Source organism: Schistocerca cancellata, chromosome 2 (genome assembly GCF_023864275.1).
Source record: "Schistocerca cancellata isolate TAMUIC-IGC-003103 chromosome 2, iqSchCanc2.1, whole genome shotgun sequence".
Lineage (NCBI taxonomy): Eukaryota > Metazoa > Arthropoda > Insecta > Orthoptera > Acrididae > Schistocerca > Schistocerca cancellata.
Window position 1 is genome coordinate 1,149,393,528 of NC_064627.1, and position 26,296 is coordinate 1,149,419,823.

The window sequence follows — 26,296 nt, forward strand, 5'->3', positions numbered from 1 at the left end:
CGACCCCTTTTCCTCTTGGAAATAATTTCTCAGCCCAGTCACAAATTTCGTTTGATACTGATATGATTCTACTTCCACTTATAAGTGATGGTGTGATACCAAGTTAAATGCTTTTCAGAAGTCAAGAAATACTGTATCTCCATGACTGCCCTACTCCATGACTTCATGATGTCTCATACAAAAAGTTGAGTTAAATATTCCTTGACTAACATTTTCCAAATCCATGGTGCTTATATGTACATTTGTATATGTATTTGATAAAAAGGAAATTGGTACTACATTTTAAAGTAAGATGAAAGTTCCAATTCCTTAAATATAATTTAACTTAACTGTAATAGTAATAAAACCCAATATACATTTATTTATAAGACTTGTAAAAAGAAATATTTATATTAATAATAAGATGTTTTGCATATTAAATTACTGTTACCTTGCTAAGTTTATTCTTGCTCTTTGTCCACCACTGAGAGAAACTCCTCGTTCACCTACAATTGTCTTGTCCCCAAATGGAAAGAGTTCAAAGTCTCTTTTCAGTGCACAGGCATTGACAACTTGTTGATATTTTTTGTGTTCATAAGGCTGTCCGAACAAAATATTCTGCCGTACAGAACCAACAAAAAGCCATGGTTCTTGAGAAGCATACGAGACGGTTCTGTCAAGTGCCAGTGAACCTGAGCTCAGAGGCAACTCTTGGAGAATTGCATGAATCAGTGAGCTCTGAAAATTATGAGATGAATGAGTAACAAATATATGAATATATTTTCAATTAAGAGACAGTTAAAAAACATATACAATGCCTCTTCTATAGCCTTCGTAAATATCATTCCGTGTATATTGTAAACAGGATGCAATATTAAAATTTTATCAGTAATTCTGATGTGGGGAAAGGAAGCATTAAAGTCTGGCAGTTTCTAATGCACCTGGGGCCATGATCTCATGCATCCTAGAGGGAACACACACATCTCAGTGAGTGAAATATCCACACAAGTTATTAGACACAGTAAATTCAGTAAATGACACATAAAATTAAATTCAACAAGGGAAAAAATGTCACATCAATTTTGTGTGAGTCATGGCTGAGATCATATAAGTTAAAAACACAGAAAACTGTACACTTTCATCCATTAAGGGACAAATTATCATTGAGACACTACTTTTTTGAGTATATGGGTTTGCTGTGTTGCTTGTTTTATGAAGATACAAACAACAATGGGAGCATGACAATGGTAACATACTGTACTCTGTCTTGAAATGCTGCTTCCAAACTAAAGTTGCCAATCACAAAAATTTTGAATGGGATTGAAAAGGAACAAAAACATCTGAGAGCTGCCATTTAATTTCTAACAAACAGATATGTTGAAAGTTGACTTTATACCTTTCCTGATCCAACTGGGCCCACAATTGCACATAACGTTCCTGGCTTTATATGCAGAGTGACATCTGTTAAAGTCTCTGTTATAGAAGCAGGGCTCCATTTAGCACATACTTTATTCATAACAACACCTATTTTACTTTCTTTTTCTTTCTCCTTCTCACTTCCATTGAGATTACTTGGTACTGGCATTTTTGGTATGTGTTCTTCTTGTAACAAGAAAAGCTAAGGAACAGAAAAATAAAATTAACCAGACGATATTAAAATATCATGAATCACTCTGTCACTCATTTGAAAAGTTATATACAAAAAAAAAGTTCTTTTGGATCAAAACAAAAACAACAAAAACTAACACTATAAACTGCACTAACACAGAAAAAAACACTGTGTTTCTCACTCCCAAAACAATGATGGGCTAACAATAGTTTATGCTAAACACTAAAGATACATAATTTTGTCATCACCAAGTACTCTCTCAGAAGCTAAAGATAAAAAGTAACTAAAATTTGCAAGTATAGTTGTAATGGAATTTTGATGAATATTTAGTTGTTTGAACATTCTGTACTTTGTGTTTTCATTCTTACTGTGACATTAATGTTTTTGAGATGGAGCCTGTGTCTCATTTTGGCAATGGCTATGGGGCAGTGCCTAAGTGATACTTGGGCTCCATCTTGAAAGGATTAAATTTGTCAACATAGTTACAAAAATAATAGATTTTTCTATGAACGCATGACTACATTCATTTTCAAGTGACTCTTCACCCAGATTTAAATTCATTAACTGCAACATACACATTATGTATTAAAAATTATCGTTTTATTGTTGTATTTCACTGGTAATGTAATTTTATGTGCTAGTCTTAAATGCAAAAGCAACAATACCTCAATTCTTGAAATGGATACTCTGGTTTCAGCTAAACTCTGAACTGCCTGTGGATAACATATGGCCATGCACAACTGCAGTAAGTTGAAAAATTGTGCCAACGAAAATACCTGCAACAATTTCCATTTAAATTATTTTCCATTTTTTCTTACTACAATTGCTATAACGAACTGCCTATTTTCAGACATGTAGAAGACACATACCCTATCTGCTGTAATGGTGTTCCCCAGCAGAACGTATGCAATCACAGTAATGTACAATGATGTTCTTTCTGTAAACACCATGAAAGCCATGTAAACACCTCTTAAGTAAGAAGATCCTCTCAGAGCCTTGATTTCATTTCTGAAATATCACAAATATGTTACTCATAGGAAGAACTGAATGACAATAACAACAAATTTAGTTCTGTAATCAAGTTGATTTGGTTCAAAAGAATGATATACTATTTGTTTGCAACACCCTGATACTCTTCTCTGCAGAATGATGGGAGTGGAACAAGCAAGTAACTCTCACTAACAGCATGCAGACAGCTGTGGAGAGAGTTACAGTACAGGTTGAACCAGCCACACTTTCCTCACACTTTCTTACACATGTGCTCACTGGTTTGTATGGTGCCCCTACAAAAGTAAGAACTATCAAAGGAACTGCTTTGTCACTCATCAGGAAATATTTTACTTTATGAAACAGCACTACATGTCATGACAATCATTTCTTACTTTACACTCTGGTACTTTATTTTGAGACTGCTGATGTTGAGAGGGGATGGACACAAATTGCTTGTAGAATATTGCTATGCCCATGTTGTTCAGAACTATGACAGAAATGTATTTGCAGTTGCTTGGGCAACCATTAGCTGTATAATGGAATGACAACAACGAAAATTTGTGCTGGCTCAGGACTTGAAACCAGATTTCCTGCTTATCACAAGTGGTCACCTTACCATTAGGCTACCCGAGCACTCTCCACGGCCAGACTCAAACTTCCACATGCCATAAACTGTGTCCTTTTGGCCCAAGTTGAGTGACTTCTTCAAACTTATACTGATTTGGAAGCAGAGAACCCTGGTTCAGGATCTTGTGAGCAAATAGTATATATGCCTACCCAACTACTACATTTATGAAGCTAACAGTGATTATCTGAACGAAACCTCTTGGTATTCATGCAATTTTGTTAGTCCTCTTTAGCAACTGGAATCCATGGTCAGAAATATCAACAGTCCAATGTGCAAAGAAGTCTATGGTGACTGGGAAATTTCCATTAACAGGAAGTTATTAGGTTTATAGCAGATATGATGGTCAGTGTGAGACATTCAGAATATGCCAGAGGGAGAAGATTTTTTTTCTACTGCTGTTTACTGCCTGTATATACAATGTTTTATGAACCTTCCTATGCATCTTCCTATGCAAATAGGATCACATTTGAAGAAGTGGAGAAAATGGTCAATAGACTGCAGTGTAATAAAGCAGCTGGGGTGGACGAAATTAAGTCGGAACTCATCCAATACAGTGGAATGTCAGGTCTTAAATGGCTACACAGGATAACTGAAATGGCGTGGAGCCAGGACAGGTTCCATCAGACTGGACGAAAGCAGTAATCACACCGATCTTTAAACATGGAAACAGAAAAGATTGTAACAACTACAGAGGTATCTCTTTAATCAGCGTTGTGGGTAAAATCTTCTCAGGTATTGTTGAAAGGAAAGTGCGAGTATTAGTTGAGGACCAATTGGATGAAAATCAGTGTGGGTTTAGGCCTCTTAGAGGTTGTCAGGATCAGATCTTTAGCTTACGGCAAAAAATGGAGAAGTGTTACCAGTGGAATAGGGACCACAACACAACAAAAAGTGGAATAGGGAATTGTATCTATGCTTTATAGATCTAGAAAAGGCATATGAATGGGTTCCTAGGAGGAAGTTATTGTCTATTCTACGAGATTATGGAATAGGAGGCAAACTTTTGCAAGCAATGAAAGGTCTTTACACAGATAGTCAGGCAGTAGTTAGAGTTCACGGTAAATTGAGTTCATGGTTCAGAGTAGTTTCAGGGGTAAGACAAGGCTGCAACCTGTCTCCACTGTTGTTCATATTATTTATGAATCATATGTTGAAAACAATAGACTGGCTGGGTGAGATTAAGATATGTGAACACAAAATAAGCGGTCTTGCATATGCGGATGACTTAGTTGTGATGGCAGATTCGATTGAAAGTTTGCAAAGTAATATTTCAGAGCTAGATCAGAAATGTAAGGACTATGGTATGAAGATTAGCATCTCCAAAACGAAAGTAATGTCAGTGGGAAAGAGATATAAATGGATTGAGTGCCAAATAGGAGTAACAAAGTTAGAACACGTGGATGGTTTCAAGTACTTAGGATGCATATTCTCACAGGATGGCAACATAGTGAAAGAACTGGAAGCGAGGTGTAGCAAAGCTAATGCAGTGACCACTCAGCTATGATCTATTCTCTCCTGCAAGAAGGAAGTCAGTACCAAGACTAAGTTATCTGTGCACACTTTGCAGTCTACCGATTACATTGTAATACTGTCAGAGACAGCATAGGAAAGAATGGAATGGACAGTGTCTTGAAAGGAGGGTATAAGATAACATCAACAAAAGCAAAACAAGGATAATGGAATGCACTCAGATTAAATCAGGTGATGCTAATGGAAATAGATTATGAAACGAGGCACTGAACATTGTAGATGAGTTTTGCTATTTGGGCAGCAAAATAACTGATAATAGCCAAAGTAGAGAAGACATAAAACATAGACTGGCAACGGCAAGAAAATCATTTCTGAAGAAGAGAGTACTAGATTTGAGTGTTACAATGTCTTTGCTGCAGGTATTTGCTGGATTGTAGTGAAACAGGGACAATAAACAGTTCAGGCAAAATGTGAACAGATGTGGTGCTATAGAAGAATGTTGGAGATTAGACCGGTAGATCATGTAACTAATGAGGAGGTACTGAACAGAATTGGGGAGACAAGAAATCTGTGGCACATTTTGACCAAAAGAAAGGATCAGTTCAAAGGACACATTATGAGACATCATGGTATCACCAATTCAATATTGGAGAGTAGTATGTGTGTGTGTGGGGAGGGGGGGGGGGGGGGATAAAAAATTCTAGAGCTGATCAATAGATGAATACAGTGAGCAGATTCAAAAGAGGTAGGTTGTAGTAATTATTCATAGACCAAGAGGCTCACATAGGATAGAATAGCATGGATAGCTGCACCAAACCAATCTTCACACTGAAGACTGCAACAACAACTGTCTAGGACAACTGAACATTGATCTCATGATGCATCAGAAATTCTACATAAATGCCATAAAACAGTGTTCACCTTTCAATGAACCATGGTAGAAAACTCTTCATTATTCATGCCTTACATTGGTCATCACATGTTTTGTTACTCTGAACACTTCTGAGCTACCAAAAGGTTGATAAAAAATTATGGTTAGGAAATAAATTTGGAACTTAGGATAGTGGCAAGAAGTCATTATGCCTCACAAGAGTGTAAAGGTGATAACTATCTATTTTAAATGAAATGAGGAGAATTTCTGTTGTCTGCAAACTCTTCTATGTAAAACAGCTTCTGTCAAGAGCACCACAAACAAATTTGATGATGTGCCTATTAATTACTTTTAATGCATCACTGGATGAGTTATTATGGATTTTTGTTCTGCATAAACATTATTGCACATGCTGCTCAATACTGGAAATCACTTTTGTATCCAGAAGAACTGAATTTGATGTACTTAATATATTCCCACTGAATTTGTACCAAGACAAAATGCTTTTGTTTGGTCTGTGGCCTTTTGCTCTGTTAACTGAGTTGCTGCACACCCAATGACAATAAGTTTTGAAAAGATGTAATAGAGAGTGCAGCTACTTGGGAGATGTACTGTTTTGAATTCAAGTAGTAACATCTGCCTGAGGTTAATTCCACACAGATCAAGTTGGCAGTCATGCAACACTCACATGGATGAGAAGATTCAGCATTGCCTTTGCTACCTTGTAGATCAGACATGGTAAGTAATGACTGAGGTTTGTACATAACCTATGTTTTTAGGCTATTGTTGTTTATCAGGTTAATGTTCCATCATCACAACACATGAACACACACAGAAAAAGAGTGTGTCTCTCCCTCCTTGTGTATAAAATTGTGAGTATGATGACCTGCAATGACTACCTCAGACCTTATTGACTTCATTATGAAAGGAGATAAATAGACCACTAAAAACACGTGTTCCTGCTCCTGAATATGATTTTTGTGTGAAAGTGCACCATCCTGATCGCCTCTCATTCCCTTACCATCATGCTTCCATGCCAGTCTTTTCAAACCCATTCCTTCCCCCTTATGACACACAACTGTCCAGGTCACATGTGAAGAATTATAGTTTATCTACTGCAATGTGCTCAATCAATGGGTTTCAATATGATGACACCCCAGATTACATTACTTGGTGCCACAATTTCAGTGATGTTCATGAGTCAGAATGTGCATTACCTAAAATACTATGATTTCAACCTGAACAGATACAAACTTTGTTGCAGGAACTTAAATATCTACCAACAGCATCATCTAAGATGAGGTGAAAGATACTGCTGTGCTGCATAATATTGCGGACTATGTGTCTACCATCAGTGATCTCATTCTGTCACCCCCAACCACTTGCAAGTTAGAAATAGCACAGGTGGCATTAGTCTAGAGGTTGTGCAAATAACCAGGACATCAAATTTGTCAAGTGATTTATACAGAAAAATTGAGTGGCAGGACAGTTTCCTAGTTCTGGCATGAACTAATAGAATTAGTGGACATTAATCTTATGCCTGACAATGCATTGTGGGTGATTGGGTAATGGATGATTGGATAAGCAAGTTACCCCCTCAGATGCAAGTTACTTTGATTACTAAGTAGAGCAACACACACAATAATTAATAACAGATCATCGACTGAATTTTTGCCCTTTAAGAGGGATGCCATTATTACCCAGGAGCTACTAGTGGTCGACAGCAGCAGCTGCCATATTACACCATGACACAGTGACTGGAGACCAGTAAGAGCCAAACACGTCTGGAGAAACACAACATGTTCGACAGAGTTCCATGCGAGTCAACTCCCTGGATGCCTCATGATCAGCTGTGCACAATTCAACTGCGCACTCCTGACTTTGACCAAGAGTTCCAGCAACAGCCAATGAAGTATGAGCTGGTGTTGATTTCATTTGTGTTTCAGGGCAGTCACTGACAAATGTATCACCCTAAGTTTGAACCCATACACTGATTGTGACTCCTGTAGGCATCACAAGTCACATGAATAAGAAAGTACACATAAATATTATGTGCTTAAACCAAACCAGTTTGCCTCGTGGGTTGAAGCATAGAAGGAGTTAGTATGTTCTTGATAGAAACATCTCATCAACTCAGGCTTTTAAATAAGCACAATCCTGAAAACAGTTGCCAAACCTCCAACTTTGGGATCCCTTCTACAGCTCTGCGTGATAGATGGTTCACTTATTAAGATGTGTGGTACCACCATCTGCACTGTCAACTTAGGTCTTGGCACACAATCTGTATTGACAGTCATGGTGGCAGATATTAACAAACCACTGTTTGGTGCTGATTTGTTGGTCAGTTCAACCTTTTGCCTAATTAACAGGGCAAATACTCCACAACAGAGATACTGGCGATTCCATTCTTGGTGTTATCAGCAAATCACTGATTCATACTCCTATATTAACAGATCCCTCTGCATCTTCAGCTAAAGAACTCCAAGACTCATACAATTCACTAACTAAATATCTGGTTACAACAGAGCTGATGTACAAGGACATGAAACTGGAATGTGCCAAATTAGAGGATGAAAATTTGATGTCAATGAAACTTTGTGTGACAATTGCAGTAAAGTAGTCGAAGTCAAGCATTGGCTGTAACTGTTGAGGATTAATGCAATTTCTGACACCAAGTATTCTCTGTCTCTCAGTCCTCAATGTTACACTATCTAACAAACCTTGGAGAAATTAAAGATTATGACAAACTACTTTAGTATGAATATGGAATGGGGGTAAGGAATGAAAGAGGAAGCGACATGGTAGAATTTTGCACAGAGCATAACTTAATCATAGCTAACACTTGTTTCAAGAGTCATGAAAGAAGGTTGTATACATGGAAGAAGCTTGGAAATACTGACAGGTTCAGATAGATTATATAATGGTAAGACAGAGATTTAGGAACCAGGTTTTAAATTGTAAGACATTTCCAGGGGCAGATGTGGACTCTGACCACAATCTATTGGTTATGAACTGTAGATTAAAACTAAAGAAACAGCAAAAAGGTGGGAATTTAAGGAGATGGGACCTGAATAAACTGACAGAACCATAGTGAAGGCAGCAGAGGATCAAGTAGGTAAAAAGACGATGGCTAACAGAAGAGATACTGAATTTAATTGATGAAAGAAGAAAATACAAAAATGCAGTAAATGTCTCAAAAATGGGATCGACAGGAAGTGCAAAATGGCTAGTCAGGGATGGCTAGAGGACAAATGTAAGGATGTAGAGGCTTATATCACTAGGGGTAAGATAGATACTGCTACAGGAAAATTAAACAGACCTTTGGAGAAAAGAGAACCACTTGCATGAATATCAAGAGCTCAGATGGAAACCCAGTTCTAAGCAAAGAAGGGAAAGCAGAAAGGTGGAAGGAGTATATAGAGGGTCTATACAAGTGCGATTTTCTTGAGGACAATATTATGGAAATGGAAGAGGATGCATATGAAGGTGAAATGGGAGATATGATACTGTGTGAAGAGTTTGACAGAGCACTGAAAGACCTAAGTCGAAACAAGGACCCAGGAGTAGACAACATTCCATTAGAACTACTGATAGCCTTGGGAGAGCCAGCCCTGACAAAACTCTACCATCTGGTGAGAAAATTGTACGAGACAGGTGAAATATCCTCAGATTTCAAGAAAAATATATTAATTCCAATCCCAAAGAAAAGGGGGTTGATAGATGTGAAAATTACTGAACTATCAGTTTAATAAACCACGGCTGCAAAATACTAACACGAATTCTTTACAGACGAATGGAAAAACTGGTAGAAGCTGACCTTGGGGAAGATCAGTTTGGATTCTCTAGAAATGTTGGGACATGTGAGGCGATACTGACCCTATGACTTATCTTAGAAGCTAGATTAAGGAAAGGCAAACCTACATTTCTAGCATTTGTAGACTTAGAGAAAGCTTTTGACAATGTTGACTGGAATACTCTCTTTCAAATTCTGAAGGTGGCAGGGGTAAAATACAGGGAGCCAAAGGCCATTTACAATTTGTACAGAAACCAGATGGCAGTTATAAGAGTCGAAGGGCATGAAAGGGAAGCAGTGGTTGGGAAGGGAGTGAGACAGGGTTGTAGCCTATCCCTGATGTTATTCAATCTGTATATTGAGCAAGCAGTAAAGGAAACAAAAGAAAAATTCGGAGTAGGTCTTAAAATCCATGGAGAAGAAATAAAAACTTTGAGGTTCGCCGATGACATTGTAATTTTGTCAGAGACAGCAAAGGACTTGGAAGAGCAGTTGAACGGAATGGATGGTGTCTTGAAACGAGGATATAAGATGAACATCAACAAAAGCAAAACGAGGATAATGGAATGTAGTCGAATTAAGTCGGGTGATGTTGAGGGTATTAGATTAGGAAATGAGACACTTAAAGTAGTAAAGGAGTTTTGCTATTTGGGGAGCAAAATAACTGATGATGGTCGAAGTAGAGAGGATATAAAATGTAGACTGGCAATGGCAAGGAAAGCGTTTCTGAAGAAGAGAAATTTGTTAACATCTAGTATAGATTTAAGTGTCAGGAAGTCATTTCTGAAAGTATTTGTTTGGAGTGTAGCCATGTATGGAAGTGAAACATGGACGGTAAATAGTTTGGACAAGAAGAGAATAGAAGCTTTCGAAATGTGGTGCTACAGAAGAATTCTGAAGATTAGATGGGTAGATCACATAACTAATGAGGAAGTATTGAATAGGATTGGGGAAAAGAGAAGTTTGTGGCACAACTTGACTAAAAGAAGGGATTGATTGGTAGGACATATTCTGAGGCATCAAGGGATCACTAGTTTAGTATTGGAGGGCACCGTGGAGGGTAAAAATCATAGAGGCAGACCAAGAGATGAATACACTAAACAGATTCAGAAGGATGTAGGTTGCAGTAGGTACTAGGAGATGAAGAAGCTTGCACAGGATAGAGTAGCATGGAGAGCTGCATCAAACCAGTCTCTGGACTGAAGACCACAACAACAACTTTAGTGGATCCTACAAGGAAGATAGGGATATAAATACCTGGAAGACAAGCTCACTCAAACTGAACCAAGTTAGATGGTTTGTGATTTCCTCTGCGATCAGTTGATTGGTTTGTCTTCATAGAATGCCTTCAGTGGTGTGGATAGAGCCTGAGAGGCCAGTGAGAGACAGGGTGTGTGCGGGCGTGACTGTCCAGGCGCAAGAAGAGTTTGCGAGTGTAACAGCTAGTGAGTGGGCAGATCTGGTGAGGCTGCTGGGAGCAGAGGGGCATGTGTGTGTAAAGGAGGGCACATGCTCAGACTTTCACTAATTCAGAGGAAGAAGATGGTATGCCATGGTATCCATCTTGCGTAGAATGATGGTATGTTGCTTTTGGAACTTTTGGTCACTGAGAATGAGGGGACAGGTTTGGGTTTCACCTTATGAAGTGATCTTGTCTAGAACCTCGTAGAACTGTGTTGTGAAGGTGATCTTCTAAGAGGGGGAGAAATATGAAGTAATGAATAAGTTGATTCAGTTTGGTGTAAATATGGCACGAACTGCAACCTGCCGTATTGGCCGAGAGGGACCTGTTGTTCTGGTAGTCAGGCTTGAGAATGTGGTACGAGTAGTACAAAGACATGACCAGTCCGAAGGGTGGGTAGATGTCAAAACTGCTCACGTCCCCACTAAATCCGTGTCTCTGCCTTTCACAAACTTTGTTGGAGTTGGATGCTGTGAACACTGGAGATAAAGAGGATGTAAAACTGTTATGTAAAGAGGCAGTATGTAACATTCACAAACGTATCACCCAGCTGGAACTGTCAGTGTCTACACCTACTCTCCCCACCAGAGAAGTTCATGCAGTAGGCAGGGAGTATATTCAGGTCTGTGACTGTGACATCAGCGAATCTTCTCATCCTCCTTGTATGTTGTCCGATGTTTCTACACTCCCCAGAACAGCATGGCACTAGGGACAGAGCTGTCCACAGAATACACACTTCTGAAGGACCTCCAGCCTTCCAGAAAGCACAGTGTCTAACTGCAGCTAAGTTAAATGTCATGAAAGCAGCTGCCAGTGGACTATTAAATAAGGATATTGTACAACCACCACGTAGTGCATGGGCCTCACCCATCCACTTAGTGCCGATGAGCAATGGCGCATTTATGACTTGCAGGGGCTACGGGGCATTAAATGCCAGAATGGTACTAGACAGGTATCCAATCCCTAATAGAAAGAGCTTTTCTCACTCAGTGACTGTCACCACCATATTCAGTGTTACTGACTGTGAAAAGGTATACCTCGAGATTCAAATGGCAACAGAAGACATTCTCATGACCAAACATCAATATAGATTTTGGATTATTTGAATTCTTGCACATCCATTTTGGGCTAAAAATGCCGCCCAAACTTGTCATTGTTTTATTGATAGCACTCTCAGACACCTCCAGTTCTGTTTTCTGTACCTAGATGATGCACTGATTTTTTCTTCTCTACCTGAGCAACACAAGGAACACTTGCAACTGGTCTCCCATTCACTGGATGAATTTGGAATAGTTGTAAACAAGGTCAAATACCAGTTAAGAATGAAAAGATTACATTCCTGGGACACACGGTGATGTGTGATGGTGGGTAAAAATATTTGGGATAAAAAGCCGCTACTGTGGACCTGTGAGATGCAGTTTGCATTTGACACTATCAAAAAGTGCCTTCACAATGCAATCACTTTTGCACACCCAGTAACTTAGGTGCAACTGTCCATAATTGTGGCTGCTACTAAATTAGCAATTGGGGCACCTTTGCAACAAATTGTAGATGACAACAATAATATCTAAGTTTGTTCTCATGACAACTTACTGAATTACAGCAACTCTGATTGACTTACAACCAAGAAATTTTGGCCTTTTATGAAGCCATCGAGTATTTCTGAGAGGATGCTGAGTGATGGCCACTTACCAAGCACAGTAGGAATTGCACTCCTCATTGCTTCTGTCATCTGGATTACATTGGGCAGTTCACTACCTACATCTGCCATGTCAACTGGGTGGACAATGTAATCGCCAATGATCTATCACACATTAGTGCACATAGTGCCTTGATAGATTTCAGTGAAACAGCAAAGGAAGAAAGACAGGTGAACAGATAATGATGATCTTACACGACAGCACCCCTGGATTAACAGTGGAACAAGTAGTGATCCATAGCATGGACTTGCACCTGTTGTGCATTGTATTACAAGGCAAATTATGTCCACTGGTTCCAGATAAGTTCCGCAGAGCTATTTTCGACAACTTACATAACTTGTCACACTCTTCCATCCACCACAAAGTTAGTGATGGAGCATTTCTTGAGGCCCAACGTTAAGGCCAACTTCAGGAAGTGAACCCTCGCTTGCCTTGACTGCCAGCACAGAGAGATCGAGCGTTTCTACCACACGGAAAATTGGGCCTACCAAAAGGGATAGTAATACATCCACTTGGATCTGATGGAGCCATTACCAGAATCACATGGTTTCCTCTATGAATGATTAGCAAGTAACAGAGTGACACACTGGATGGAACCAGTTCCACTGATGGACAAGACAGCCAAATCAAACACTGCTTCTTTGATAACTGCTGATCAGGGCTGACAGTTCAAGTCCCATCTGTTTGAACAGTTGTGCAGACTGTGTGGTATCCAAAATTTTTGACATACAGCAAATCATCCACAAAGTAATGAATTACTGTATCAACCACAAAGTAATGGACTGGTTGAATGTTGGCACCACACGCTCAGAGCTGTTCAGATACACCATTCCTCATAGCGCACAGAGTCCCGCCGTGGATATTGCTGGGTGCACATATCACCTATGAGGGCATGCTGAAAAGTATCATCTCCAAATTTTTTATTCTGTTCTCAATATTGGTTGAAGCATTACATATCATGCATATTACTCAGTCGATTATCCCACTTCACTGATGTAAATTGTAACTGCCTGCTTCCACAGACCTCCAAATTGTTTCATTTAACATGGCTGTGTTTAATGTTACAATGTGAGTTAATGAATAACAGCATGCTATAATTAAGTTTCTAACCACAGAAAATGTGCCTCCAATTGAAATCGATAGAACAATTAAAACTGTGTAAAGTGATGATTGTATCAACATCAGCAATGTGCTGCAGTGAGTTGCTCTTGTGTAACAGAGCTCTGAGCAGACAACTGCATATGGCAATTGACGAGACTCATGCTGATGAATTCACCAGCTTTCAGGTAAGTGTGGCATACCATGGGAGCATGTACAGGCCACCATTGCACAACTGCAGTACAAAAAACTGTGCCTTGTGGGTGCCTCGAATGCTTATTCCTAACATGAAACAGTAGAGATTGGACATCTTTCAACAAAATTTTTGAAAATTCAATCTTAAAAACAGCCTGAAACTTGCATTAGTTTTACAAAACACTGAGATTCATAATGAACCCACACTGGTATTATTTGACATTGGGAACTTATATAGTAACAGCCCTCTTTCAGGAATGCTTAAAAATTATGAAAAAAAAATTATTAACACATGAACAATTGAGCCAGACTGATGTCGCAGAATTGAGTGAATTACTGGAACGGCCACTATCCGATAATTATTTTACAGTCTACGAGAAAATTTATCATTTAATAGTTTAGAAAATATTTTGTTCATAACATAAGTTGCAATGATAAGACTGTATAGTGTAGAACATTTGTAGATGACATGGTTACCCTCTTTAAGGGTGACAAACAGACAGTGCTAGATTGCCTAACAGCTTTAAATTGGATGCATAAGAATATTCAAGTTACCACACAAACAGAAAAAGAAAAAAAATACATTACCTAGATGTCACTATTAAAAAAGTAAATGGCAAACATAAGTTCAGCATTTTCCTCAAACTAATGTGTAGAGTTTCCATTATAATGACAGACTCCTGTGATATACATATGCATTTTTTAACTTCATGTTTCATAGAATCCTTAAATTACCACTAAAACCAGACTTTATGGTCACTGAATCATTTTTATGAAGAAGATTGTTTTAAACAATAGATTTGATAGCCAATTAGTTGAGAAATTATATAAAAGATTGATAAGGCAACTGAACAACAGCAATAGCAGTAAGCCTCCCAAAAATAAAATTAAATAAAAATACATAGAGGATTTTTGTTTTTGACAAAAATTGAATGGCAATTCTATAAATCTGATATTTCAATAACTTTTCAAACTGTCAATAATTTTAAGATTTCAATTATGGCACACAATCAGAGAAAATAGTGACAAATATAAAGAGCTTAGTGCATATAAGCTAGAATTTGACCAGTGTAAAGGTGAAATTTGTGATGTGTGTAATGTGTTTTATTCATCTCATAACATACATAATTTCAGAACATATGTCTGATGTACAGCAGACACATCAAGGTTACAATTTGCTTGTTTTAAATTTTGTATCAGTTCATCCTTCACGAAATCTTCCACAGAGTAGTAGCATCGTTTAATTAGAAAATCATTCAATTTGCTTTTTAAAGTATTTATCTTCATATTCATTATGTCACACACTTTTATTGTGTTGTGAATTTTCACGGCTATATACTGAGGAGTCTGCGCATGTAGTTTTAAGTGACAAGAGGTGAGCATAAAGTTTTCTTTATGTCTTGTGTCGTATGAGTGTTCAAAATGTTTTTTTTTTTTTTTTTTTTTTTTTTTTTTTTTTTAAATAGATCAGCTCTGCTGCATAGGAAAAGAACCACCTCAAGGATGTATAAGGAGGGAACAGTTAATATTTTTAGGTCTTAAATAATAGTCAACACGATGCCCTCGGACGTGCAGAGTACATGTTGCGAATGATTCTTTTTTGCAACTTTAAAATTCTTGTAACGTTTCCCGAGTTTCCCTAAAAAATAATGCCATATCGAATAACTGATTCTATATATGTCAAACTGGTCAACCTTTTTTCGCCAGGTATAGAGAACATACTGGAAAACATAATAACACAGCAATCGGTGATCATCTACGAGACTCAAAGCACTTACCAGCATCAACCACAACATGTAATTTCTTCACAATGCCCCTTTAGGCAAGAAGTTAGATATTCTGGGAGTTTTACAACTATGTAGTCATAAGAAGTGATATAGCAATAATGTTCTTAATAACTAGTTAGATTTTACAGATAATAACTTTTTTAAAATATTTCACAATGTATTGTAATTGCAATTTCTTCAGAATCAACTCTTTTTGTTAGGTTTCACAGATAATATTTTTAAATAATGTGTAATTAAATGCCATAGTCTCCTTGGTGGCCTTTTTGGTTTTCAAATGTCACCACACACAGACCCTGAGCTATGGATTGCATTGTATACAAGTCCCCATGGAGCCGAATGTCACCTTGTTTCACCTGCCTTAAGCTGGAGTACACATGGACTACAAATTGCTTAAGGAGATCGAAGAGAGAACTAAAATTTAGCATAATTATTAAACAATTTGTACTACAAAGTCAGAGATTGTTTGGATAACACAGAATAGAGAACAGCAAAAATTAACATTATTTAATAATAAACAACTGTCATTCTGCACTATACTGTCATATCTTAATCAATTCTATACCCACATTCTGTGAGGGGAAAATTCTAACCTCCTGTCATTTTCTTGAGGTTAACATCCCCTTCACTGTGGCGCTGTGACCTGTCTCAGTTGTTTCATATGGGCCAAGGGAACAACATGAATGTGATAGAATGGCTCGTATACTGGGTCCTGAGGTCAATTGAAGGAGGAGGGAGAGAGGTAGGGAGAGAGAAAGAAAATGAGAGAGAGAGAGAGAGAGAGAGAGAGAGAGAGAGATGGAGAGAGAGAGAGAGAGAGAGAGATGGAGAGAGAGGTTTGGCGTCATTGGCCAGGCGGCCCCTCGTGGGGCAGGTTCAGCCGCATTGGTGCAGGTCTTATTACATTTGATGCCACACTGGGCGACCTACGAGCTGGATGGGGATGAAATGATGATGAAGACAACGCATCACCCAGTCCCTGAGTGGAGAAAATCTCCGACCCAGCCGGGAATCGAACCCGGGCTCGTAGGACGGCAATCCTTCATGCTGACCACTCAGCTGTCGGGGCAGACTGTGTGTGCAGTGTAGTGTAGAGAGTGATCAGTGATAATCGAATGGCGTATTTTTTAATAAGGTAATATTACTGTATGCATGCATTAGCCATTTTTTTAAAAATGTTGCCTTTTTCAATTAAGATGAAATATCTCATATCATCATGTAAATTATCATGAGTGAACAAAAAACTAACTGACTAACTAGCTGATCTCAATAGTCTTCAGAATGAACCTGCACATTTAAAATGAAAAGTGCAATGTTGTGGATCAGAGCATATCTGGGACTTATTTTTCTTTTTAACACTATTTTGATAAATAGAAAACAGAGTATTCCATATAATTATACAGTGACGTCAACAAAATTATATTTTTTTAGTTTTTTCGGGTATCATATTTCACAATAATGCTTACCTTCGAGCCAATTCGACCATTTTTTCAAAAGGCTTTTCCCAGGCATACATTTTTATCACTTGAATTCCTGTGATTATTTCATTCATCAGCCTTATTCTATTATCTGCCCTCACAGCAACTTTCAAACGAAACCTTGTAGTCAGTTTGGTCATGTATGCTGAAAGAAAATTTTATGGTTCAAAAGTGTTTGGCCCCTATAAAGAATTAAATGACAGATAATTATACTAAGCAAACTTCAGTGTAACAACTAAATGAACTCGAATAACGAAATATAGATACTGCGATGCTATGTGCCAATCAGCTCTGGATGAAAGCATCTTATGGTCATTAACATTTGAGACATAATGGCAAAAGCGTTCAAATATCATGAAATATATGTAATTTCCAGACCAAGTCATTTAGTATTGTGAAATACAAGCACTCTAGGGTAATAGTGAATTAAAACCCAATTGATATATATTAATTTATGCACAATAAGGGTGGATGAGCCCTGTGGCTGTAAATTAATGAAGTTATACACTAATGAGCCAAAACAGAGCCAAAACATTATAACCATCTGCTTAATAGCATGTTGATCCACCTTTGTAACAGAATACAGCAGCCGTTCACAACCAATGGATTTAAAAAGTTCTTGGTAGTTATCTGGCCCATGACCCTTATGCACACACAGGTCACACAATTCTCTTAAATAATGTGCTGGTGGTTTGATGGCACAGAGCTGGCACAAATAATATCCCAGCTGTGTTCCATCAGGTTAAGGTCACGGTTTGTGGATAAGACATTGTCACTACTACATTCCTCAAACAGTTTTAGCATAATTTTGGCCATGTGACGAGAACCATTGTCCTCATGGAAGATGCCATCACCATCAGGAAAGACATCAAGCATAAAGAAATCAGGTGGTCTGCACCAGTTTTCAGTTAGTCCACAGCTATTATGATGGTTGCAACAGGTTCTGTGGAAGCAAAGTTGAATGCCCCCCCCCCCCCCATACCATAGTACTGCCACCACCTGGCTGCACTTGTGGCACACTGCATGTTTTGAGCAGCAATTCACCAAGACAATGGCATATCCAGACACAATCACTGATCTGCTTTAGCAAGAAACATGATTCATCTGACCAGGTGACATGTTTCTCTTGATTCCTGGCCCAATCTTGATGATCCTGTGTTGCCTGCAATCATAACTGACAATGCCACTTGATCAGCATGGAAACCTGTACGGTCATTGGCTGTGGATCCTCATGTTCAAAAATGTGTGCTCTGATACACTTGTGCTTGCATCAGCACCATACCCTGTCTAGGGCAGCTATCCAAAGTTGGGGGGAAAATCCATGAGAATTCCAGGTGTGAGGAGGAAGATGGTGTCAGAAAGCTCCTGATAAATTAATGGTTAAAGGGTGGGGGGGAATACCATCCATAAGCAGTAGTTTAACCACAGATTTTAAACATCAATAATTTATCTGGAATAATATATAACTGACACGTTTTGAAATATGAAATATTTTAAAATACATCATTTGTAAAACTCAATAAAATTCAATTTCAGTGCTAGGTTGAAAATACAGAATTCCCTGAGAATTTCAGGTTTTACAGAAGAATTGCCACCCTGAACTCATCAAATCTGCCACACACTGGTCCCTCTCTTGCATTACAGAGCAGGCAAACCTCTGAACTCCCTCTTCACTTGTGAGGAACAGATCCTGCCACCTACTTGTGGTTTGACCATCTTTCAATGATTTCCCATAGATGCTCTCGATAGTAGCATGTGAACAGCCGACGAGCTTCACCTTTTCCGAGATGGTCTTTCCTAGCCGGGTAATAACAATCTGCGTTAAGTTAAAGTCGATAAAGTTTGTGGAGTTTCCCATTTTTGGCTCACATCGTAACTAGGATGGTTCCCCATTCAGCTCTGCTCCTATTATGTATTTTTTATTACCGTGTGCTTAATGAGAGTTGGGTACACAGAAGAATGATGGGACAACATTTTTGATTATCAGATTTTATTCAAATATTTTGAATGAAAAAACAAATCTTTCTGCAATGCTGGGAGATGAGCAAACATGGGAGATTTATGGTAATGGTTTGTCCATCTGTTTGTGGTGCTAACTTCAGTAATAGTTTAGATAAATTTCTTTATTTCAGTCTATGAGCACTAAGTTTTTTTTTTTTTTGCCCTCAGTGTACCTGTTTTCATCAGGTCGGTGGTGAAATACCAAAAACAACTAACTGGTGGTCTACATATTAAAATAGTAAACCATGCCACAACGAAAATGTAGAACCCATATGCTTAAGATATGATGAAGCATATTTGTTTTAATATATGTCCTAATATAACAAAGCCACAGCAGCATCATCATACACACAAAGTCTGCTTAGCATTGCTGCACATAATTAAATATGGTGAGAAATAGGCCACAGTGGCGACAGAGTCATCATGTGAATGGTGCTACTGTTCATAACAAATTGAGGTACACTTGCCCCAAAAATGTGTTTGTGTTATAGACAAACATACAATTATACAAAATGCAATAAAATGAAGACATCCCATTAGGTAAAAACTATATGGGATTATAAGATGTATATATTTTAGAGTTTTGAAATCCATATAAGTTTTTGGAAACATTTCCCTATATTTGAATTTGGCAGTGCAACTATTACAATAATCTTAGAACTCCTGATTTAAGTCATCTTCCTCCAGAACACGATATACCGAAGGAGGAAATAGAATATCTTCATCAATATGAAGTTATATTAATTGCTCAAAGCATTACCATGACTAACATGAAGTTTGGAAAACATATATACCAGTAACATATTTTTGTAGACTTAGTATGTAAAAACAAACTTACTTTGTACAGGAACAGTCTGCAAAAACAAACCAACAACTCCAATAATTGATGCCCAGTTCACTGCTTGCCACAGAAAGTATGTAACAATCACTGTTTCAATTGGAGTCATCCATATATAATGTAAGAATTGTGGTAGTACATCAAACCGGTTCACATCGTTTGAAAGAAGATTTACCATCTGACCTGCAGCTGTCTGGCCCAGAGCTGTTTTACTCAGCCGTATTATCTGAAAACAATATATTCTTTTGATGCAAAATTTCAGTCAGAATATCATACTATGAAGAGTACTAAGTTGAGAACAATGCACTACTGTATGTAGTCACAGTATACTCACTACCTCATCAAAAGTATCTGGGCACCTATTAGTGGACACTGATGTTGGGTGTATGCTCCTTTAACCTTTATGATGGCTTGAACTCTGCTGGGGGCTTTTTCGGTAAGGTATCTGAATGTCTTTGGAGGAATGGCAATCTATTCTTCCTCAAGAGCTGAATCCAAAGAAGATAGTGGGGGTCTGCAGAAAAATCAAATTTTTAACTCAATCCAATGGCGTTCCATTGGGTTCAGGTCAGGACTAAGGGCAGGCCATTCCATTTCAGGACTATTACTGTTCTCAAACCACTGCCTCACAATTGCTGTTTTATGACAGAGTGCACTGTCACGCTGATACGATCACTATCTCCAAACCGTTCCTCTAATGTATTCAGTACATAATGCTGTGAAATGTGTTCATAACCTTCCACATTTAATGTTTTCTTAACTGTAATAAGGGAAATATGCCCTAACCACAAAAACACCCCCATACTGGAAAACCATCTCCTCCGTACTTCACTTTTGGCATTACACATGATGGCAGGTAATGTTCTCCAGACATTTGGCAAACCCAAACCCTTCCACTGGATTGCTAGAGGGTATAGCATGATCCATCACTCCAAATCAGTTGTTTCCAGTCTTCCAACGTCTAGTAGCATTGCACTTTACAACACCTCAAGCATCATTTAGCACAGTTACAGAAATGTGCGAATTATGAGGAGTGGTTTGACCACTGTACCTTATTCTTTCTGTTGGAAGCATTTTGGAACTCTTGAGTGGTTCCTTCCACTGATTATACACAAAACATCTGATATCTTGGTAAATGAATAACTTTAAAGGAAATGAAAAAGTTAGAAGTTTTGCAAACTATGTCTGTTCAACTAGTACTGTGATGTTATTGCAAGAGAAGAAAAACTCATTGGAGAACATGAAATATTGGAAAACTTAGAAATAATGAAAAATATATTTCTTACTTTAGAACACTTGTATATATTTCTTACTGTAGAACACTTGTATCATTATTATGAATGGAATATACAAATTACTTTCAGAGTATTTTTCTATTTGGGGATATAGTACTGAGATATATAGTAGTATGATGGTATTTTAATAATGTTTATAGAGATTCTGCTACATTCAAGGTTCTATAGCATGTAATCTGTTGTATTCTTGTTTATGATGATATACTGCACATAATTCTGAGAAAAGATTAAGGTAATCTCACAGTACATATTGATGTAACATACAATGTTGGTCTCGACTGATAATGTTTATGATGCAAACGTAACACAACACTGGAGGTATATGAATTTTATGTAAGGACTTTCTGATGATGCAGTCTTGACATTAGAAAAATTGCTTCAGTGTTCTATTTCAAGTACCAAGTATAATAAGATGACTGACTCAAAAATGTTAGTACCTCATGGAAATCTTTAAAACTGACTACCATTTTTAATGCGTAGCTGCGCATAATAAAAAACTGGGAGGTTGTTCAGTGTGAATCAAAATGGGAATTATTGATGAGAAAGATGAAGAAATTTTTCATAATTTTTGAAATGTATTATCTTATATACAATATTCGTATCCTATATTTAATGGGGAATCATACAGAACTTTACAGTTATTCAAATATTATTGTAAATAACTGATACTTTCTTATGTATTTGAAAATTCAATTGGGCTATCTGTCTACGCTCAAGTGAAGTAAAATGACTTACTTCATAGCAAATCATTGTAAACTTGATCTTGTAATAAAAATCTATTTTCTAAATATCTATGTAATGTGTGCTTTATTTTATGTAACATACAGTTTCTTCATATTTGAAATTGATTTGTAACTTACAATCATTATTTGAGCAAGAGATATAAATGTCATGATGTACTACTATTTTTATGATGTCATTATTGAAAAATAGACCCATCATAAATAAGACTTCAAGGACATTCAATTTCCATTAAAAAAATTATTTTTGTCCATCTCTTGTGAGATCTAGCTGTCAATTCCGCATCACCTATGACTGTCTCGATACTTTTCATCAGAGAGTGAATATTAAATCAAAAAGATTACTCTTATACTGTTTTATTATTTTTTGACTTAATCCACTTCTTTAATTAGTATTAACAACTCATAACTGGTTATGAAACTTAATATTAATTTTAATCATAAGATTTTAAACAAACAGAAAAAGAACTAAATAATTTGTCAAACATCTAGATGCCAGTCTTTTGATTTAATACAAAGAGTTTTAAAAAAGTATTCTATATTTTGGTAATATGGTCCAAAACAAGGCAAAAATGTTCTGTAAATAAGGGCTCTAAAATGCAAACCTTATGAGTTACAAGCACTTGTTCATCTGTGCTACTGTGAAACACATCCCTTCTACTGCAAGCTCTTTGCAAATTTGGATGACCTACAGAATGCAGTAAACAAATGAGGACACATTTCTCTATGAAATACAGTGTGCACTGAGCATCTGTTAGAGTTGTTAATGTAAACCATATCCACAGTTCTGGGTAAGGACAGCACATACGTTAGTTCTCATGGACACAGGTAGTGTTTTCACACATTTGTAAAATACATTTAGATTGTAGTTTTATCCTTGCACTTACTCACATAATGGAAGCTTATTACTCTACATGGGAAATGTCAGATATGATCTTGTACTATGGGCTATCAAATGAAAGCAACCACTCAACCTGTGTTCTGTATGCTGAAAAATATACAGAACGCAGCAATTGTTCAATTATTCAGCCAGATTACAGACTGTGGGCCTATAGCTCCATCAGCAGTGGATGGTTGCAGACCTCACACCAGCTGTACTCCTGTTGTGGAGGATTGCAACAACTAGAAAAAGACCCTGGAAATAGCATAGGCAGAATAGCAGCATCTATCAGGTTAGTCGTCCTATAGTCGGGACAATCCTGTGTGAACAATTGTTATACCCATAATTTGTATAGCATGTCCAAGTTCTTTGATCACAAGATACATCTACCAGAATCCAATTTCGCCAATTATCATTGAAAAGGTGTGATGATTTTTCACAGTAGAGGTGGGATTGTCAATTTTCACAACCAACAGATATGGGCTGATGCAACTCCACATGTAGTCAGAGAAGCAAGGCATCAATGCTGATTTTCAATTAATGTCTGGATAGGAGTTATTAGTGACAAACTAAGTGGACCTTATGTACTACCAAATAGGTTGACTGGTGCTAAGTATCATCAGTATCAAATGATATGCCTGTCCTACTAGAGGAGGTACCAGGTACAATTGGTTCATGCATGGTGGAGCACTAGACCATTTTCTCCAAAATGACTGGGAACATCTCACACAGACATTTAATGGGCAATGGATTGGTCGAGAGGTCCAGTGCATTAGCCAGTTCATTCTCTCAATTTTAATCTCCTGGATTTTTTGTTGCGGGGACACTTGAAACCTTTGGTGCATACAAGCACCATTAATGATGTGCATACACTACAGGAATGCATCATCAATGCCTGCCAGACTAACCATGACAGGACTAGAGTTTTTAAACACTGGACAGAAGCATGTCTTACTATGCATGGACATCATATTGAGCACCACTTTAGTGATGGCTGACAAAAAGTGGTTATATGTAATAGCAGATAGATTACATTAGAAGCTCTGCTGTTTCACAGTAACAGAATAATGTTTTTTTCAATTGTTTCCTTCATTCTGTAGGCGGTTTGTAATAGCAAAGATGATGAACAAGTGCTCAAAGCTCATACAGAGTCCATTTTAGAGCTCATCTTTACTGGATTTTTGGTCTTGTTTTGATCCATATTATCACCTCTCAAAATATGGAACACTTTTTTTTAACAATCTGTATGGTGACCTTGATGACAGTACTTCACTAATACAGGGTGGTTCAGGGAAGTATCCCCAATTTCAAGCTGATACTGTGAACGGAGGGGACTTATTGAAGGGTGGGAATGGACTTGTGGCAGTGAAAGTTTCCTCTAGTGCCATTGTCAGTAGTGAAAATGGCTTGGATGAATGAGCAATACACTTTTGCCATCAAAACATACTTTTCCCAGAACTGGTCTACCACGTAAATACAGCATGCAGTGCACCTATGCCCTCATTATCAAATTCCCCTTGCTGACTGGAAATTGATTTCAACAAAAAGATAGATAGTTACGTACCATAAAGATGACACATTGAGTTGTAGACAGGCACAATGAAAAGACACTTACACACCAGCTTTTGACCAAAGCCTTTGTCAGAAAAGGAAAAACACACACACATTCATTCACACAAGCAAGCACCTCAGTCACCCATAACCACCATCTCTGGCAGCTAGTACCAGAATGCAACTGCCACATAGAATGAAAACAGCAATCTGGAGAGGCAGGGAAGGGGAGGGGATGCAAGGTATGGGTGGAAGGTGAGCAGAGCGCTGTCTGGAGGAGCAATCTATCTTTTACTTATTGTTGACATTATTATGAAAAGGATAGATGCTGCACTCATTGTGTAGCACAACAAGAAGACTTTCAAACAAAGCTTTCAACCAAACAGGCCTTCATCAGACCAGACAAAAAAAAAAACCACACTCTCTCTCTCTCTCTCTCTCTCTCTCTCTCTCTCACACACACACACAAACACACACACGACAACATGAACACAGTATCTGGCTGTCAAATCTAGCCTTGGCTGCCAGATACTGTGGTAATGTCTGTGTGAGTTGTGATTTGTGTGTGTTGTCTATCAGATGAAGGCCTGTTTGGCTGAAAGCTTTGTTTGAGTCTTTTTGTTATGCCTACCTGTGACTGAGTCGAGGGGCATGAAAGGAAAGCAGCAGTTGGGAAGGGAGTGAGGCAGGGTTGTAGCCTGTCCCCGATGTTATTCAATCTGTATATTGAGCAACCAGTAAAGGAAACAAAAGAAAAATTCAGAGTAGGTATTAAAATCCATGGAGAAGAAATAAAACCTTTAGGTTCGCCGATGACATTGTAATTCTGTCAGAGACAGCAAAGGACTTGGAAGAGCAGTTGAACAGAATGGACAGTGTCTTGAAAGGAGGATATAAGATGAACATCAACAAAAGCAAAACGAGGATAATGGAATGTAGTTGAATTAAGTTGGCTGATGCTGAGGGAATTAGATTAGGAAATGAGGCACTTAAAGTAGTAAAGGAGTTTTGCTATTTGGGGAGCAAAATAACTGATGAGGGTCGAAGTAGAGAGGATATAAAATGTAGACTGGCAATGGCAAGGAAAGTGTTTCTGAAAAAGAGAAATTTGTTAACATCGAGTATAGATTTAAGTGTCAGGAAGTCATTTCTGAAAGTATTTGTATGCGGTGTAATCATGTATGGAAGTGAAACATGGACGATAAATAGTTTGGACAAGAAGAGAATAGAAGCTTTCGAAATGTGGTGCTACAGAAGAATGCTGAAGATTAGATGGGTAGATCACATAACTAATGAGGAGGTATTGAATAGAATTGGGGAGAAGAGGAGTTTGTGGCACAACTTGACAAGAAGAAGGGACCGGTTGGTAGGTCATGTTCTGAGGCATCAAGGGGTCACAAATTTAGCAATGGAGGGCAGTGTGGAGGGTAAAAATCGTAGAGGGAGACCAAGAGATGAATACACTAAGCAGATTCAGAAGGATGTAGGTTGCAGTAGGTACTGGGAGATCAAGCTTGCGCGGAATAGAGTAGCATGGAGAGCTGCATCAAACCAGTCTCAGGACTGAAGACCACAACAACAACATCTGTGACCTAGCATCTCCTCTATTTGGTGAGCAGCAACTATCCTTTTCATAAAACTGTCATTACTCCATCCTAGATTTTCCATTGGTTGATTTTTCCTTATTGTTGATATTCCAACCTGGAGTTTGGATCGTTTGGAAATAAGTTTTATTAAGGGTGGAGAACTTTTGTGTATGTGGTTAGTGTTGTGAAAAAGTGACACTTTTGTGTGCAATCAATAGTGATGGCATCATTGGGCCTTTTTTCCCCAAAAGAGAATGAGCATGTTGTTATCATCAGTTCTGAGAAGTACATCAACATGATCCAATAATTTCTTGATCCACAGTTTCAAGAAATGAATTTGGTATTCAT

At 37.9% G+C, this 26,296-nt stretch overlaps 1 protein-coding gene across 1 annotated transcript in view; it reads right to left on the reverse strand.

Annotated features, from left to right (window-relative positions):
* Positions 1-26,296, reverse strand: part of LOC126163185 (ATP-binding cassette sub-family C member 4-like) — a 173,701-nt gene that overhangs the window by 68,019 nt on the left and 79,386 nt on the right. The window contains exons 5-10 of the mRNA XM_049920136.1: positions 19,897-20,122; positions 17,046-17,202; positions 2,458-2,596; positions 2,254-2,364; positions 1,376-1,597; positions 431-717 (exon numbers count right to left, since the gene is read on the reverse strand). Coding sequence (XP_049776093.1) covers positions 431-717; positions 1,376-1,597; positions 2,254-2,364; positions 2,458-2,596; positions 17,046-17,202; positions 19,897-20,122 — 1,142 coding nt within the window. The remainder of the gene's footprint in view (positions 1-430; positions 718-1,375; positions 1,598-2,253; positions 2,365-2,457; positions 2,597-17,045; positions 17,203-19,896; positions 20,123-26,296) is intronic.